The sequence below is a fragment of the Meleagris gallopavo genome, chromosome 16 (genome assembly GCF_000146605.3).
Source record: "Meleagris gallopavo isolate NT-WF06-2002-E0010 breed Aviagen turkey brand Nicholas breeding stock chromosome 16, Turkey_5.1, whole genome shotgun sequence".
NCBI lineage: Eukaryota > Metazoa > Chordata > Aves > Galliformes > Phasianidae > Meleagris > Meleagris gallopavo.
Window position 1 is genome coordinate 355073 of NC_015026.2, and position 15431 is coordinate 370503.

Below are 15431 nucleotides of genomic sequence, written 5' to 3' on the forward strand. Positions count from 1 at the left end.
GCTGTGCCCGTGGGCTGTCCCTGAGGGTGTGGGTGCATCCACGAGACCGACAGATGCATTTCCCAACTACGGGACTCACTCAGATCCCCAGCTCTGGGCCATCCCTGCTGCAGGGAGAGGAATAGGATTCCTACCCGCCTACCGGGCGGTGGTGAGGCTCAGCTGGGGGGAAAAACCACGCAATGGTTGTGCCCCAAATAATGTAGATGTGTTTACTTTTCTTTTTTGGCAGTGGCTGGGAAGGAGGTGATGGGTGCACGCGTCTGCAGCCTGGCCCTAATGCAGCTCGGTGACGCCTACAATCGGCTTTAAATAGTTTGATGTGCTGAGCACCGTGTGAAAGCCCGTGTGCTGGAGGTGTAATTATAATAATTGTGAGCAGCCAGGTGTGCAGCAAGGGAGGAGCTGAGCTCCGGGATGGGGTGCTGGGGGTCCTGGCTCCCCACCCTGCACTCCTGCTGCACACAGAGTGATCACTGGGCTGTGCCATGCTGTGCCACACCAAACAATGCTATGCCAATGCCACGCCAAGCTACGCCAAATCGTGACATGCTATGCCAAACCATGCCAAAGCATTCCATGTCATCCCAAACTATGCCATATCATGCCAAACCACGCTGTGTCATGCCAAATCATGACATGCTATGCCAAACCATGTTACACCATGCCATACTGTACTGTGCTATGCTGTACTGTGCCATGCCATGCTGTGCCATGCCATGCTGGTCCATGCTTTGCCACACCATGCTGTGCCATGACTTTCTGTACTATGTCATGCTGTGCCATGCCATACTGGTGCATGTTGTACCACGATCTGTTGTGCCATGTTATGCCATGTCATATTGGTCCATGCTGTTCCATGACATGCTGTGCCATATTGTGCCATGTTGGTTCACGCTGTGCCATACCATGCTGTACCATGCCATGCTGTGCCATGCCAAGTTGATGCATGCTGTGCCATACCATGCTGTTCTCATGCCACACTGTGTCATCGCATGCAGTTCTCATGCCACGCCGTGCCATGCCATGCTATGCTGTGTGACTTCATGCCGTGCTGTACCACCCTGTTTCTTTACGTGGCTGTTCCATGCCACGCCATGCAGTATCACTGAACAGCGAGTATTTAGCAGGGGGGAGCCAGCAGAGGGGCGATCACATGTTCGCCCGCCTGGGATTAAATGTGGCCGGTGGCGGCTGGGAGCCGAGCCCAGCGCCTGGCCACGGGCGCTACCAGCCCATGGCCCCGGGCAGCCGGGTACAGCAGCCGTAGGGCCCCGGATGATGTCCTACCTGCAGCCCCCTGGCCGGGACCCGGAGCACTTCGATGGGCTTTCCCTCATTTATTGGTAAGCGGGACGGGATGCTGCCGCGTCGGGAACAGGGCTGAGCTCGGAGGCTCGCGTCGCGTCTTAGGAAGCGGCGTTAAACCTATGGAGGGATGTGATGAGCTCGTTGACCTCACGGCTTTTAAGGGTTTAATTCCATCGATTATGGCAGCGGGAGCCCCTCTCCAGAGGGCAGAGGGTGTCAGGAGAATGCTGCAGTCACGGGGAAGGTCTGGAGCCCCAGCACACAGGGGCGCACACTGTGGGAGGGCAGAGCGTGGGGAGGGCAGAGAGGGGATTGATTTATTTTGCAGTCGGCAGCTGGGGGAGCATCCATGCTGCTTGCAGAGGCTGCGAGTGCTCCTGTTGCAGCCCTAGTCTTGGGATTTCCCATCCGGATGCTTCCTCTCAGCACCAGGCTTGGAAGGAGAGCGTCCCTCCCATGCAGATCTGCTGGGCACCACTGGCACAGACAGGGCTGCACCACGAGTGGCAGAGACTGCCATGAGCCATGGGGTGGCCTGAAGGCATCTGCAGTGCCCCCATCCCAAAATACAGACCCGGGTTTCTGTGCAGGCTGTGGGCTCAGTGCAGATGTCTATGTAGGGCAGCCAGGAGCCGGCAGGCGTGCGGCTGCAGTCAGAGCCAGGGTTCAGAGCATGCGGCTTTAGCCGATTAACTGGGGGTCAGTGGGCCGGATCCGCACTGGCGTGGACTCCACAGGCTCTTGGGGCACCCTGGCCAAACCCCAGCATCCCAACTAGGAATGAGGACCCTGCAGGCAGCCGGGACCATGGATTTTTGTGGAATGCAGCTGGAGTAGTCACTGAGGTGAGGGGTACGGGATGCTGAGGTGGGTGCATGGAGTGGCAGCAGCCCATGGGGGGCATGGAGAGGGTGGCACCTTGGGGGGACAGCTGCATCTCACCAGGGGGCTGCACTGATCCTTCCCCTCTGTTTTTGGGTGCAGGAAAGGCAGAATCTGCTGTTGGTCGGAAAGCGGTGGTGTGGGACAGGCTCATTGACCTTGTGGGTTGCATCTTGCCACCAGCTCGGTACCAACCATGGGTGCTGTGGTGGCTGAAGGTCAGGGAAATCAGGGTGGCACAGCACCTCAACCCCACAGCATCCCCACATCCCTGAGCACCCCCAGCTCTGTGGGGCTAAGTGCTCCCCAGCTCTGCTTCCCCATGTTATGGGGCGATGTTTCTCAAAAGCTATTTTCTATGTGAGAAATCTGTTCTTGTGCTGGGGTGTTGGGTCCAAACCTTCCCCAGCTTTGTGCCCCAAGCCAAGGGGAGCCCCTTGCTGTGCCAGGGCTGGGACCTGCATATGATGGACACCAGATGCACGGGGACAACGTGGGGCTGTCTGGTTTGCTGCGAGCAGATGGTGGGGAGATAACACCTCCCCAGCACGCCGATAAATATGGCCGCTGATTAAAAGATTAATTTTACAGAGTTTGCCATAGGGATTTGATAAACATGGTGTGGCAGTGGGACGTCACCCGGCACGGCGGTGGCCCCAGTGCTTTACACTGCACACCCTGAGCTGACCCTGAGGGCTTTGCCACGTGGATCTGGTCCTCCTGAGCTTTGCCAAAGGGCTTGGTGATGGATCCTTAGCACACAGGGATGCTCACAGCTCGAGGATGGGGCCAAGCTCTTACCAAGCTGCTGTTTGAGGTGTGGAGCTGCATTCCACCAGCATCTGCTGCGCTCTGCGCTAAGTGAGACATCCTGTGCAAGGGCGATCCTTCCCCAAAGCCTTCATTTCCCCATCTCTCTGCACCCTTCTTGTTTCTCTCTTTCCCTGAGGGCATGCTGGGGGCCACCTGGGCTGGTTTCCTGCGGTGCCCTCCCCAATTAATTCCCTGCTCTGCAGCACTGCGGGGGTGGTGACGATGCTCCCTCCTGCTGCCCGCTCAGCCACCAGCATCCTTCCCTGCTAATAAGTTTATAACCCGTCCAATCCTATGACCGAGGGGATTTAGTGAGGCAGGGAGGCTCATAATCCCGTTAACCCTTCGTGGGTCCCATCCCACTGCTGAGGAGTGGCTGCAGAGGTCCTTGCAGCTCCCACTCTCCGCCAGAGCCATCGGTGTTTCTGCAGCAGTGACTTTGGCACTGTGCTGTTCTCTCTTCTGTTCAGACTTGCCTGTAACACCCCTGATTTGAGTTCACTCGAAACAGCTCCAGGGGCAGTGTTTATGAACGCGGTATGGGTGATGCTGTGGACAGTCTGCTGTTGCTTCTCAGCTTCACACAGCTGGTTATCTCTTTTTGTTTGATTTATTATCAACGCTTCGTTGCCGATCTTCTAAGCAATGTTTTCTCATCAGACACAAACGCCTCTTCAGCCTACGCTGATATTTTGTCATGAAACAAATGTGGGATCTTCATTAAGCATGAGCCCAACATCACCTCTGGGATCTCCTGAGCATCCCTCGCTCCCACGGTGGGGATGTGGGGGCACAGAAGGGACTGCAGTGCCATGTCCCACTGAGGCCACCCCTCCAACCTCATACCTTCTTACAGCCGCCTTCTGCAGCCTCAGAGTCGCTGCTGTTGAAGGACGGCTTTCTGCCTCTCCTTTAATTCCCACCCACACAAACCCTCCCAGACCCCATTCCTCCGCTAAGCCTTGATGCGAGGCTCCAGGTGGGAGCGGTGACACTGCCAACTCCGTGACCTGTCCCCAGGTCTGGCACCTCTGTGCCCTCTTCTTGCCTGGCAGTAGGAGGGGTTGGCCGTGTTTGTGGGTGCCACCACCCTGTCCTCCTCCCACCTCCCCCTCCTGCCACCTCTCACCTCCTCCTGAAGCTCACCCAACAAGCAGGGCAGGTAGGAGGCAGCAGGAAGAAATGTGGAAGAGGCCAAAGCGCACTGTGATGCTTTCTCGGAAGGTCCTCACCAAAATATAGAGGAGAGGTGGAGAAAGTCCCAGCAGGAGATTGCACCCACTCACAATTTTCCATTACGTAGAAAGGGAATTCTCACCAGTGCTGTTGCATTGCTACCTGACCCGTTCCACCTCATAGAATCATTCAGGTTGGAGAAGACCTCTCAGACCACCCAACCCACCCCACCATGCCCACTGACCACGTCTCTCAGTGCCACATCCCCACAGTCCTTGAACACCTCCAGGACAGTGACTGCACCACCTCCCTGGGCAGCCTGTGCCTCCACTGGCACAACCTGAGGCCGTCAACTCTCATCCTATCTCTGTTACCTGGGAGCAGAGGCTGACCCCCACCTCCTCACAGTGTCCTTTCAGGTACTTGTAGATAGTGATAAAGCCTTGTCTTCTCCAGTCTGAACAACCCCAGCTCCCTCAGCTGCTCCCAATCAGATTTATGCTCCAGACCCATCATAGCTCCATTGCCGCTCTCTAGACACATTCCAGGGTCTTGATGTCTTTGTTCTGAATGTGGGCACCTTCCATTCACAAACTCATTAAAAAATGCATATTCTTGTCAGTGAGTTCTTGGGATGTGGAAACTGGGCTGTTCTGGGTAACTGAGCTGGGTTCCAAGTGAGGGAAGAGCTTGACTGTGGGGTATGTGCCCTTTGCCTTCAGCAGCAGTGACACAGAAGGATCAGGCCCCTTGGGCACACTGCATGCGCTTTATAAATCCCTCCCGAACATGAGCCCAATTCTTACCAGAAACAGAAACACTTCTGGAATTATTTTGATCTCCCTGGTTGGATTTCAGCTTATTTCACTACTCAGCAGGCAAATGTGTGTGTTATTGCACCCACTGCAGCCAGTTGGAAGCTATCAGCATATGGGAAGAACAAGGGGAGCTCTGGGTGGCCCACCCAGTGCTAGGCAGTCTGGTGACTGCTGCTGTAGGGTTTGCCTTTGAATATACTGAACGTCCAAGCCTCAAACACACACACTAAACACTGCAGGTGTTGCTTCCAGCACTTGTGCCATCCCTTTCATAGCATCTTAGAGTCATTCAGGTTGGAAAAGACCTCTCACATCCCCAGGTCCAAACCCAACCCATCCCACCGTGCCCACTGACCACATCTCTTGGTGCGTCATCCCCATGGTTCTTGAGTACCTTCAGGGACAGTGACTTTCCCACCCCCCTGGGCAGCAGTCCCAATGCCCCGCTGCTCTTTCTGAGAAGAAATGTTTCCTAATATCCAACCTGAACCTCCTCTGCTGCTGCACTGATTTATTCGAGAGAAATCTGCAGCTTGTGAGTCAAAAGGTTAATTCTGTGATTAATCCATGAGGAGTCCCAAAGGACTTCCTAAAATTGTACAAAACAATGTAGGCTGAATACAGCGGTGGGTTGGAAGCACTCTCGTGACCAGGAGGGCCATCGATGCTGACCATCAGTAGCGAGTCAGGCACCAGATCAGCTGCCAAAAAGTCCTGCCCAAGACCCCAGCAAGCTGGGGTGCTTCTGGTCCCCAAGAGGCTGTGCTCTGCATGGAAGCTACAAAACCCCCAGTCTGTTCTTGACCAATTTGCTCAGGATCAGAACTTGGTACTGGGACCACCAAGGGGTGGGTGGGAAGGTGCAGGGTGGGAGGACACTCTTTGTGGAGCCTGCCTTTCGGTGCTCTGTGTCCTGGAGCATAGCTGGGGGAAAACTGGGGGAGGCATTGCTAACAGGACTCCTAGCCATATGGCACAGTGAGACATGGCACTGCACCCACCCCCGTGCTCCAGCTATTTTGCTCCTGGTCCCATTGACCAAATCTTTCATGCAGTGTGTAATGGATATGTGAAGTCATAGCCTGAAGCAGTGCTTGAGCACCTGGTGAGAAGGCAGGGCCAACCCAGGGGAGCTCAGGTGCATGCAATGCAGCTGAGTGACCAGAAGATATGAAGCCACGATCCGCCCCTTCCCAGACCTCATTTAAGGGTTGGCAGTGGAGGTGAGAGTTTTTCAGCTGGAGATCCCTGCCTACCAGATGGCCTTGCAGGCCTTCTGAAGGTAAGCAGCTTCTTTCCCTTATTTCTGAGTCTACTGCTGTGGCATCTGATTGGATCCTCACTTGCTGCAGCTGAGACCTTGTTCTACTGTCTTGATATGCTTTTCATTGCATGACCCTGTGGAAGTTAGGTGCTGAGTGCCTTGCACTAGTGTATCACTAGGTGCACATACATTTGGTGTCCAGCTGCCATTCTTTCTATGAGATCAGAAAATGGGTAAATGAGTTATGTATGGGGAGAGCTTTGCCTACCCAAAGGCTTGCTGTGGGCTTTTAGTATTTCATCTGCACTCACCTGGACAAAAGCCACCTGAAAACATCCCACACTGAAAACAAAGGAGATCTTTTATGTTTTTCACTGTTCTACAGGTAGCTCCGCATTGTCCATTAAGGTGGTACATGGACAATGGGGGGAACTGTCCCATTCTCTTCTCATCCATGGGAGTAGTAGCATTCAGAAGCATCGGGTCCAAGTAAAAACTTAACAGAGTGTTTAAAGTGGAAGGAAAACCCCCTTAATGGAACTTGGATATCCCAGGGTGCAGGATATGCACTGTGCCACCAGTTCTGGTGCCTGTTGTCCCAGGAGGATGTGTTTCCATGTCCCGCTATCCAGTGATGTGAGCTGGGGATGCACAGCAGGATGGAGGCAGAAGAGGCTGTTTGATTGCAGAATACCCTTCTGACCTCCTGATGGACAGTGAGACAGCTGAACTCGCTTCACATTAAGTAGGAAATGCTGTGGGCTGGAAAAGATGCTAAAAGAAAATCAAGCAAACAAAAACCTCCAAAACTAAACCGTTGAGTGCTACAATCTGTTACTGCTTCCAAAGCTTTGCTGTGGACTTAAAGTCTTTAGGGATGCTGAGGATGCCTGTCCTGCACTGATCACTGCCCTTTGTCCCTGTAGGGTGTGTGCCTGAAGGTGAACGATAGGATGTGACCAAATAATTATCCCACTCTTTTAACTGGGTGGAGGGAGCAGCTCTGTGCCCGCCTGCTCAGGAAGGCACTCACGATGGGCAGCGTTGGCTCTGTTTGGCTTGCGTAAGCTTTAATCTAAAGTTGGAGATGTTTTTAGCTGATCTGTGTTAATGTTGGGTGGAATTAACATGCATACGGGGGCACCACGTGACCCCTGCCCTCCCCATTTTGCCTCGCTTTAACGGATTCCTGCCAAATCAGAGCGGCCGGGCTGGGTTGCCGCCACCAGCAAGATGCCCGCCGTCTCCGTGCTCTACAAGGGAGCCATCATCATCAGCAGGTGACACTGTGGGGAGGTCGGAGAGGGGATGCGGGGGGGTTCTGGGGATCTCCTGAAATGGGTCTTGGGCTCCTTGAGTTGGGGGCAACATCTGATGGCATTGGCAAGCATCTGCTCTACTGACACCTCTATTTGTTGCGTTGCGGCTTGGTTTGAGCCATTTATTTTTGTTTCTGATGGTGTTTTCTCAAATATTTAATCAAAATACTCTGGAAAACAGGGATGGTGACCCCCAGCTGGGGTTGGGGCTGGGATGGCCTTCTGGGCACCCTCCAAATGCATCTTCTGGCAGTGCGCCATGGGACCAGTTGTTTGTCTGGTCTCTTGAATGCATGGAATGTGTCAAGAACATCAAGGAGGGAGGTGGATTTAATGAGGAGATTTTTGAGAGGTGTTTTGGAGGGCTGATAGAAGTCCCTGAGGCTCCTTCCCCTCTTGCTGGGTTAAGAGCTATGTGTTGTGTCCCCCTTGTCCTCCTCAGCTGCATCCAGCAAGAATTCAGGACCTAATCTTGATTCAGAAATTCTGTTTTTGCCTTGCAAGTGAAATTCTGGGAAAATGAGCATTTTGGGAGAGCACTCCCACAGCTGATAACCCAATGCCTGGCTGTGAGCTGGTCACACCAAAGTCCAAGGTTGCCATGGTGCAGCCTTGCAGAGCAAGAGCAGTGCTCTAAAGCCAGGCTTCATTAAACTAAATTTTAAAAGTAATATAAAAGAGAGAAGGGAGTGTAGAGAGTGTAGGACGTGACTTGGCATGGGGAAAGTGAAGATTTCAGTTGCTCTCTTCCCTGCTTTGGCTTGTGTTGAGAAACTCCCACCTTCAACCTGGCAAAGCAGGAGGGGTGGAGGTGTGGGAATACAGTTCTGCCTCCCCATGTTCTGCTCTGTGTGTGTGTTACAAAACACCAGCAGTAGGTTTTGCCTGGTTTTCCTCATTATGGACTGTGTCTATTTGTGAAACTGGTATATTCTCGGAACACTGGTCTGGCTCTGATCTCATTTCCCAGAGCTGGACAGCTGTCCGGCCCTGTTAATCTGGGGTAATGAATCGCAGACAGGTCCATCAGCTTTGCTGGGTGGGGAGGATGATGTCCAGCACTGTCCATATTCTCTCATTTAGCTGCATAAACCCTGGGGGTGACAGGGGGGCTGCATTTTGCCAGCATGGACTTAATATATCCATGCGACTCTCAGCTGGTCATCCCTTGGTCATCTTGTGGGGACCCCCTGCTGTGCTGGCAGGGCTGCTCTGGGTTTGTTGGACACATGGGTGGCAATCTGTGGCAGCCCATGAAAGAAAGATGCCTCTCTTCTCTCTCCCAGGACACTCATGGGACCATATGGGATGGATCGAACTGTGCATTGCTTTGAGTTCTACGACTGTGCCAATGGACTGGGTGAGTCTCGAGCCCCCCGAGACCTGAATTTGGGGAAACCCCAGCATCCCTCTTGTCACAATGTGAGTGTTATGATCTGTTCCCTATCTGAAAGGTTGGATGGGGCCCTGGGCAGCCCGATCTAGTGGCTGGTAAATGTGCCCATGCAGGGAGGTTGAAGCTCAATGATCTTCAAGGTCCTGTGCAATCTAAGCCATCCGTGACCCTATGAAACCTGATATTGGTTCTTGTGCCTGTATGTGTTGAACATTTGACAGCACCTTTCACAGCTGAGGCATTAAAACAAGGTCGAAATACCCAGTTAATTCCCTAGTGGTGACATATGAGCAGCTGCAGTGCTGTGGCTGCATGGGAACCCTGGGGTAGGGTCTGAATAGGGTTCAGGGCGGAAGTTTTTTCACAGCTTTCTGCAGGTCTTGATTTCTCTACATTAAAACAAACAAAAAATTCCAAGCACTTTCTATGCCTGTGCCAGTGTCCTGGCCCCAGGAAGTCCTGGAGATGGGGCTACCTGAGAGCAGGCTGAATGCCATTGGAAACTCCAGCCCAGAGGTATGAGTGTGAACACAGTGAGTCAGCCATCCTTTGTAGGGCACCCAACATCAAAGCACTGGGAAAAGGGAAAGGAGATGGCCATACCCATCTGTACGTGAGAAACTGCCTTAGGCTCATAGAAGTCAGCAGCAAAGGATCCAGTATAGCATCTCCTTCCACCCTTGTGTGTGCTCCCAGCAGCAATCATCCTGCAGAGCCTAGGTCCCTAGGTCACCAGCTGGGGACCCATCCCAGGAGTCAACCTCCTCAGGTTTCCTGCGACCACCTGTTAATTAGAGGTTGTTCCCAGCTCTTGGCTAATGAGGTTTCCTGGCTCTTCTCTCTTGGCCTTCCACTCATGAGAGGCCCGTGGGAACTCAGAACTTTCTTTGCTTGCTGGCTATTTTAATATCAGGAGGTATATTTGGTTGATGATTTTGGTGGATTTGGTTGAGTTGATGGGATTTTAGCTGTTGGGTTAGCTTAGCTTATTAAGGGAGGAGACCCAGGGAAAGCAGTCTTGTGCTGTGCTGCTGGTAGGTGTAACCATGTGGGTTTTCTAGTGCCATCACAACCTTTCTCCATGCTTCTTCCCTTGGATCCAGGTGTTTTGCAGCCTGGTTTCTGACAGGCAGCAGCAGCCCACTTGGTGCTGGTGAAATGGGTCAGCATTTGGCCTGAGGATGAGGCTTCACTGCTTGGTGTGGAAACCCACATGTGAACCTGGGCAGGAGTTCAAAGGGGTTACCAAGAACCAGAACCAAGGTTTGGAATGAAAGAATTGTCATCAAAGGGAAGTGATGCTTAAAGAGCGTTTCTTAGAAATGCTGAGATCCCATTATCTTGACCTTCATCTTCTTAGGACAGGGAAGGGAGCAGTTCACCTGCAATCTGTCTCTTCCTTCAAACAGAAAGAGCTGGCTGGGGCTACAAGATCAACGGAGGGATTACGGGAAATGTAATTGAACATTGCTAGCTTAAGCAGAAAGCAGACAGCCTTACCCTGTGCTGACTTCCAGGGCTGCAGCACGGTGCTGCTGGGGTTGGGGTCCCCCCAAAAAGGGAATTTCAGTGGTGAGGTGATAGAAGAGGGAAGAGGAGGGTTTGGGTTCCCATGCTTGGAGCAGAGCCCATGCTGTTGGGATGTCCAGGGATGAAGGCTGTTGGTCCAAACAACCGGATTAGCCAGCACACCCCTGACCCGTGGTGCAGAGCTGCCTGGCGAGCCAGGAGCAGGTGAGATTATAGGGCTGAGAAGTTGAGAACTACAACACTGGCATTAGTGGGAGCAAGATTAGATGCAGCTGGGAAGCTTGAGGGTCTCAGAATTATATAGGATTGCTAGGAATGTGGAGAAAACTTTTTATTTTGGTTTGTGTAAACTGAATTCCCGCCTGGAATTTCCCAGTTGTCTTTTTTTCTACAGAAGAGAAATGAGTGGGGTCACCAGAATCAGCTCCAGGACCTTTGCCAGAATAGGAAGATTAAAGACAGAGATCTAAAATAGGCTAGATTATCTGGCCCTGAGTATGACTTAATAAGCATTATACCGGGACTTTGATGCTGTGATAATTAAAGAGCCGTTATTTACCTAAACTGGATCTCAGATAGAAACTCAATTGAAATAGGTGTTTATAAAACATGAGGGCTTTCAGGAATGCTAGCCAAGCTGCAGAAATCCCAAACAAAGCCCTGAAGGGCAGTGGATGGTGGGGCTGAGCCTGCTCTGGGCTGGGACCCCCATATGGGACAGGTTGTGTTCATCACTACCAGCCTCATCCTATCCTATTGCTCAGTGCCAGCCCCAGGCCTGGGTGGGGGATCCTTGGTGCAACACTCTCTTGTTTAGGGAGAGAAAAGGGTTTTTTGGTTTTGTATTTTTTTTTTTCCCCTTGTCAAAGTTTGAGCGTGGCTAGGAGCAATGCTGTAAGTAATCACTGATTTTAATAACAAGATCGGATTTTCCCCTGACATTGTTGGAGATAAAGGAGGATTTGTAAATACTTTGGCTATATTAAGCCATTATTACAATTGATTTGCAGACACAAAAGAGAAATGAGTCATCATTCAGTTGATACGTGGGAGGTGGCTGTGAATGGGCATGATGGTGCTGCTGGATGCTCTCCCAGCTGTACACCTCAGAGGTGGTGCATCTGTACCTCCTTTCCCTGATGCATGCTGACATCCCCGCTTGTCTCACTGGCAATCTGGGCTGCCATCCCTACCTGCCCCACACCTGGACTTCCAGTGTCCCTGTGCTCCTGAGTGCACCAGGCGTGACCCTGCTCCCTAGGGCTCTTTGCCACCCATTGTCACAGCTATAGGTCAGCATTTCCACCAGTGGGCATGGTACAGCCAGCTGCTACAGGATGCACTTTGCATAACACCGCTCCAGCAGGGCTGGGGCTCGTGGAATCACTGAATCATTTGATTTGAAAGGAACCCTTAAAGGCCATCTGGTCCCACCCCTCTGCAATGAACAGGGACACCCGCAGCTCCATCAGTGCTCAGAGCCCATCCAGCCTGAGCTTGGGTGTCTGCAGGGATGGAGCACCATTGCCTCACCACCTGTACCGTTGCCTGGGAGAAGGAGCAGTGAGTGGGTGCGTATGTGGCCGAAATGAAAAATTATGATAATCTGTGTTCTACCACAAATTTAACATGAGAGAACTCCAAACATGAGGTCTTTCCCTAGGGATAGCTGAAAATTGTTGGGCCCTTAGGGTTTAGGATACAGTGGGCACGGAGCAGTGGGTAGATGCTGTGTTGCTGTCCCCAGAGGTCCTGAGCTGGGGCCAACACTAGGGCATGTCCCTGCTCCTGTGCCACTGTCCTCAGCCTGCCCTCCTGGCCACAGCAGCAGAATGCCCGACCGGCGGGTCCTGGGACAGATTTGTTAATTAAAGCCAAGCTTTTTAATCCTTCTGTCTGCAGCCTGTATCCTCCAAGTGGGATTTAATGAGAGTGGGTAAATAAGTCTCTTGTGCCTCTTCCAGCCAGCTTACGTGTGCCGACGGGGATGTGGCCTCGCAGTGCCAGCCTGTGGTGAAGGAACCCGTGGGGCATGGAGAACTGCACAGCCCCAAAGGCCATCCCTGTGCTTTACCATGGCAACATCCAATGGGTCTCATCAGAGGCAGAATCGTGGCCTTTCCTAGCATTGATCACTTTAACTGCAAACGTTGAGTTTTCAGTTGTTAGAAGAGTCATTCCTGGCTTGAGTGCTCCTCAAAGTGGAGGAGGTGCTCCCAGATGCCCTGGGCCTCTGTCCTGTGTTACTGACCTCATCCTGCTGCACAGGACTTATCACAGATATGGCTTGCAACAAATCAGATCTGAGAGCGAGCCAGTTCGTGCCTTTGTGCCATGGTGCTTCTCCTCCTCCAGGAATTAAGGTGATCGGCGGCATCAAGGAGCTCACTGGAGAAGAATATGGAGTTTATGTCAAGAGGATCCTGCCAGGGGGTGTTGCTTATGCTGATGGTGAGTGAAATATGGAAGAGGGTGATTGGGAAAGCCAGAGGATGGTATATTCTATATGCTGCTTTGTTGGGCATTCTGGGTGTCTCCTTCTAGATTCTCCAGCAGCAGAGTTGGGTTTAGCAATGATAGTCACTGCAGTGAAGGAGGACAGCCTTGCCTTTGGGCTCTGCAGTCTTTATAGGATTGCTTTGTGTCTTTAAGCCAAGTTTCATCCCCACCACGTGAAGCTCACTCCACTTCTCTGCTTGCAGTGATTGCATGAGATTGCATACAGCAGTGGGATGACTTCCTCAGATCAGTGGGTATCAGGCAAAGGGTCTGCAGAGTTCACCTTTTAGGACTTAATCCAAGAAGACTTCTTGTTTTTCCCCCAGTGTTACAATATCATTTTTCCATCCAAAGCAGAACAATCAAGAACAGGTGGAGGTGCCACCTGTGGGCTTACCCTTGACCTTAAATTGAATTAAGCAAAAGTTTTATGTCACTTTTGCCTTTGTCTTTGTGCCTCCCTACAGCATAGGAGGCCTCTGATGTTGGCGGAGTTGTTCAGGGACGTGGTAGAAACTTCATCTAGGGATATCTTGAAAAACAGGTTGGATGAGCATCTCAGAGCGACCCATGCATATTTCATTCTGTCTCTGAGCAAAGGCAGGAGCAGCCCAACCTTTCCAAGTCCCTTCAAGCTGTATTTTCTGCAGTTTTTATCCATTAGTTTTCTCTTCTAGGGCGCCTGCAGCCAGGAGACCAGATCCTGGAGGTCAATGGAGATTCTCTAATTGGGGTTACCAGTGAGAGGTACCGTATCCAGACAGAAATCTTGCATTCCTCTTGGTTTTGTGTGGTTCTGTGAAGTGGTTTAGGCTGCAGGTTGCATGGAGGACAGCAGGGCATTGTTTTGCCTGTGCTCTGTTGCAGACAAAGGGATTCTGCACCCAGCACAGTTCCCAAGGGCCAACTTGGGAATCATCAAATGAGAAGTTTGTGTGTGAAAATAGACAAGTTTGTGAGCTTTGATGTATGGCTGGGTGAAAACAACGTAGCCCCACTCTGACCTGGCACTGACACATTTGGCTCTTGTCCTGCAGGGCTGTGGACATCCTGAGGACAGCATCAGCCACCAGCCACATGCGCCTTCTGATAGCCCGCGATGATGATGCCAGGTGAGGGGTGGCATCTTACACCAGGAAGGGTGATGGTGGCATTTGTTGACACCTGGAGAGCATTTGCAGGACTGGGCTTCGAGCCTGTGTTAAAGATAAAAGTGGCCAAGGGTCTTTGGCTGAGGGCAGTGTGGGCATGGGAAGGCTCCTCCAGCACTGCTGCGTGCTGTTGAGTTGCCTACAGCTTATGGCATCCTGCATAAGGCTCTGGATGAAGATGTGCAAGGACAGTAGGAACTTCTCTTTCCTTTTCAGTTAGCTGCTTTGAGTTTCGTTCACACTGCCTTCCCCGGAGGATTCCTCCCCGCCAAGAGAGGATGAGTTGTTTCTCCCCAAAACCTCTCCTTTTGAGGTTTTGCTTTCTTTAGAGGTAATTTGAGGCACTGAAAGGAGAAGGAAAGAGTTCAGTTTGGTCTTGGCTGGATGATGATGGTGGTGTCACAAGGGCAGGTCTGTGGAAAGCCAGTATGGGATGGGACGCTCACATCTGCAGGGGGATTTGGTGCAGTGTGCTGAAGCATCATCTCTTTTTGGCATATCTGGGACACTGAGGTGCACCAGGAACCACAGACATGAGTGGGGGGGAAGGCCAGGTGCTGTCATGGACTTTGTGCTGCAGGTTGCCTCATCACTTGCTCAATGCACCCATGTCCTGTTAGTGTCAGAGACTCTGGTTTCATTTCTTATCCATCAATAGCCGTGGAGCATCGCTCCCTTTGCTCAGTGGTGAGAGTGCTGTAATGACAGGGCTGAGAAGCATTATATTTTGGTGGAAGAAATATTTGGTATTAATGACAGACTACTATTTTTTATTGTGCTTTATAAGTGGAAATTGCATCCCAAATTACGACACAAAGCCTGAGTCCCTCAGTAGGTGCTGCAGAAGCTCTGGGTGAGGCCATGAGGTTGATATAAACAGGGATACTCAACTCTTCATTGATTTGTGTCTGCTCCGAGCTGCTCAGGCCCCTCGACCTCACCTCCTAATATCGTAAACTGCAGCAGATGGTTCTTAAAGCATCCCCACATGTGGCTCTGGCTGCAGCTGCAAGCTCCTGTGAGGCAGTGCAGAGCCTGGCTGGGAGCAGGCAGACCTCCAGCACTGTGCCCAGCCTCCGTCTGCTCATCCGTTAAATCTGCAAAAGGTTACCCAGAGGGACAGGGAGGGAAGTAAGCAGTTTATTTATGGTTTTTTTTGGTAAAGATTTGCAGAGATTTCGCTTACATAATCATCTCACAGACGATGTATCTCCAGGATGAAGGGCTGTGGAGCAAGGAGGAAGGATTTTCCTCCTTCGTGCCTACTCTTTT

The 15431-nt window shown here is 51.8% G+C and overlaps 1 protein-coding gene across 2 annotated transcripts; it reads left to right on the forward strand.

Moving 5' to 3' along the window:
* The first annotated feature begins 6240 nt into the window (after window positions 1-6240).
* Window positions 6241-14144, forward strand: LOC104913468 (syntaxin-binding protein 4-like). Of its 2 annotated transcripts, none has more exons than XM_010719733.2 (5): window positions 6241-6282; window positions 8870-8943; window positions 12865-12960; window positions 13686-13755; window positions 14046-14144. In XM_010719733.2, the coding sequence occupies exons 2-5, from the start codon at window positions 8877-8879 to the stop codon at window positions 14122-14124; spliced, it is 312 nt and encodes a 103-aa protein (XP_010718035.1). In that variant the 5' UTR covers window positions 6241-6282; window positions 8870-8876; the 3' UTR covers window positions 14125-14144. The 2 variants fall into 2 exon arrangements, with proteins under 2 accessions (XP_010718035.1, XP_019476188.1); XM_019620643.1 differs by lacking the exon at window positions 6241-6282 and adding an exon at window positions 7106-7544.
* Window positions 14145-15431: the final 1287 nt, after the last annotated feature.

Coding starts and splice junctions, on each gene's coding strand:
- LOC104913468 (XM_019620643.1), top strand. CDS start 7,498: ATGCCCGCCGTCTCCGTGCTCTACAAGGGAGCCATCATCATCAGCAG. Junction 8,944..12,864: donor CGACTGTGCCAATGGACTGG/GTGAGTCTCGAG, acceptor CTCCTCCTCCAG/GAATTAAGGTGATCGGCGGC. Junction 13,756..14,045: donor ATTGGGGTTACCAGTGAGAG/GTACCGTATCCA, acceptor CTTGTCCTGCAG/GGCTGTGGACATCCTGAGGA.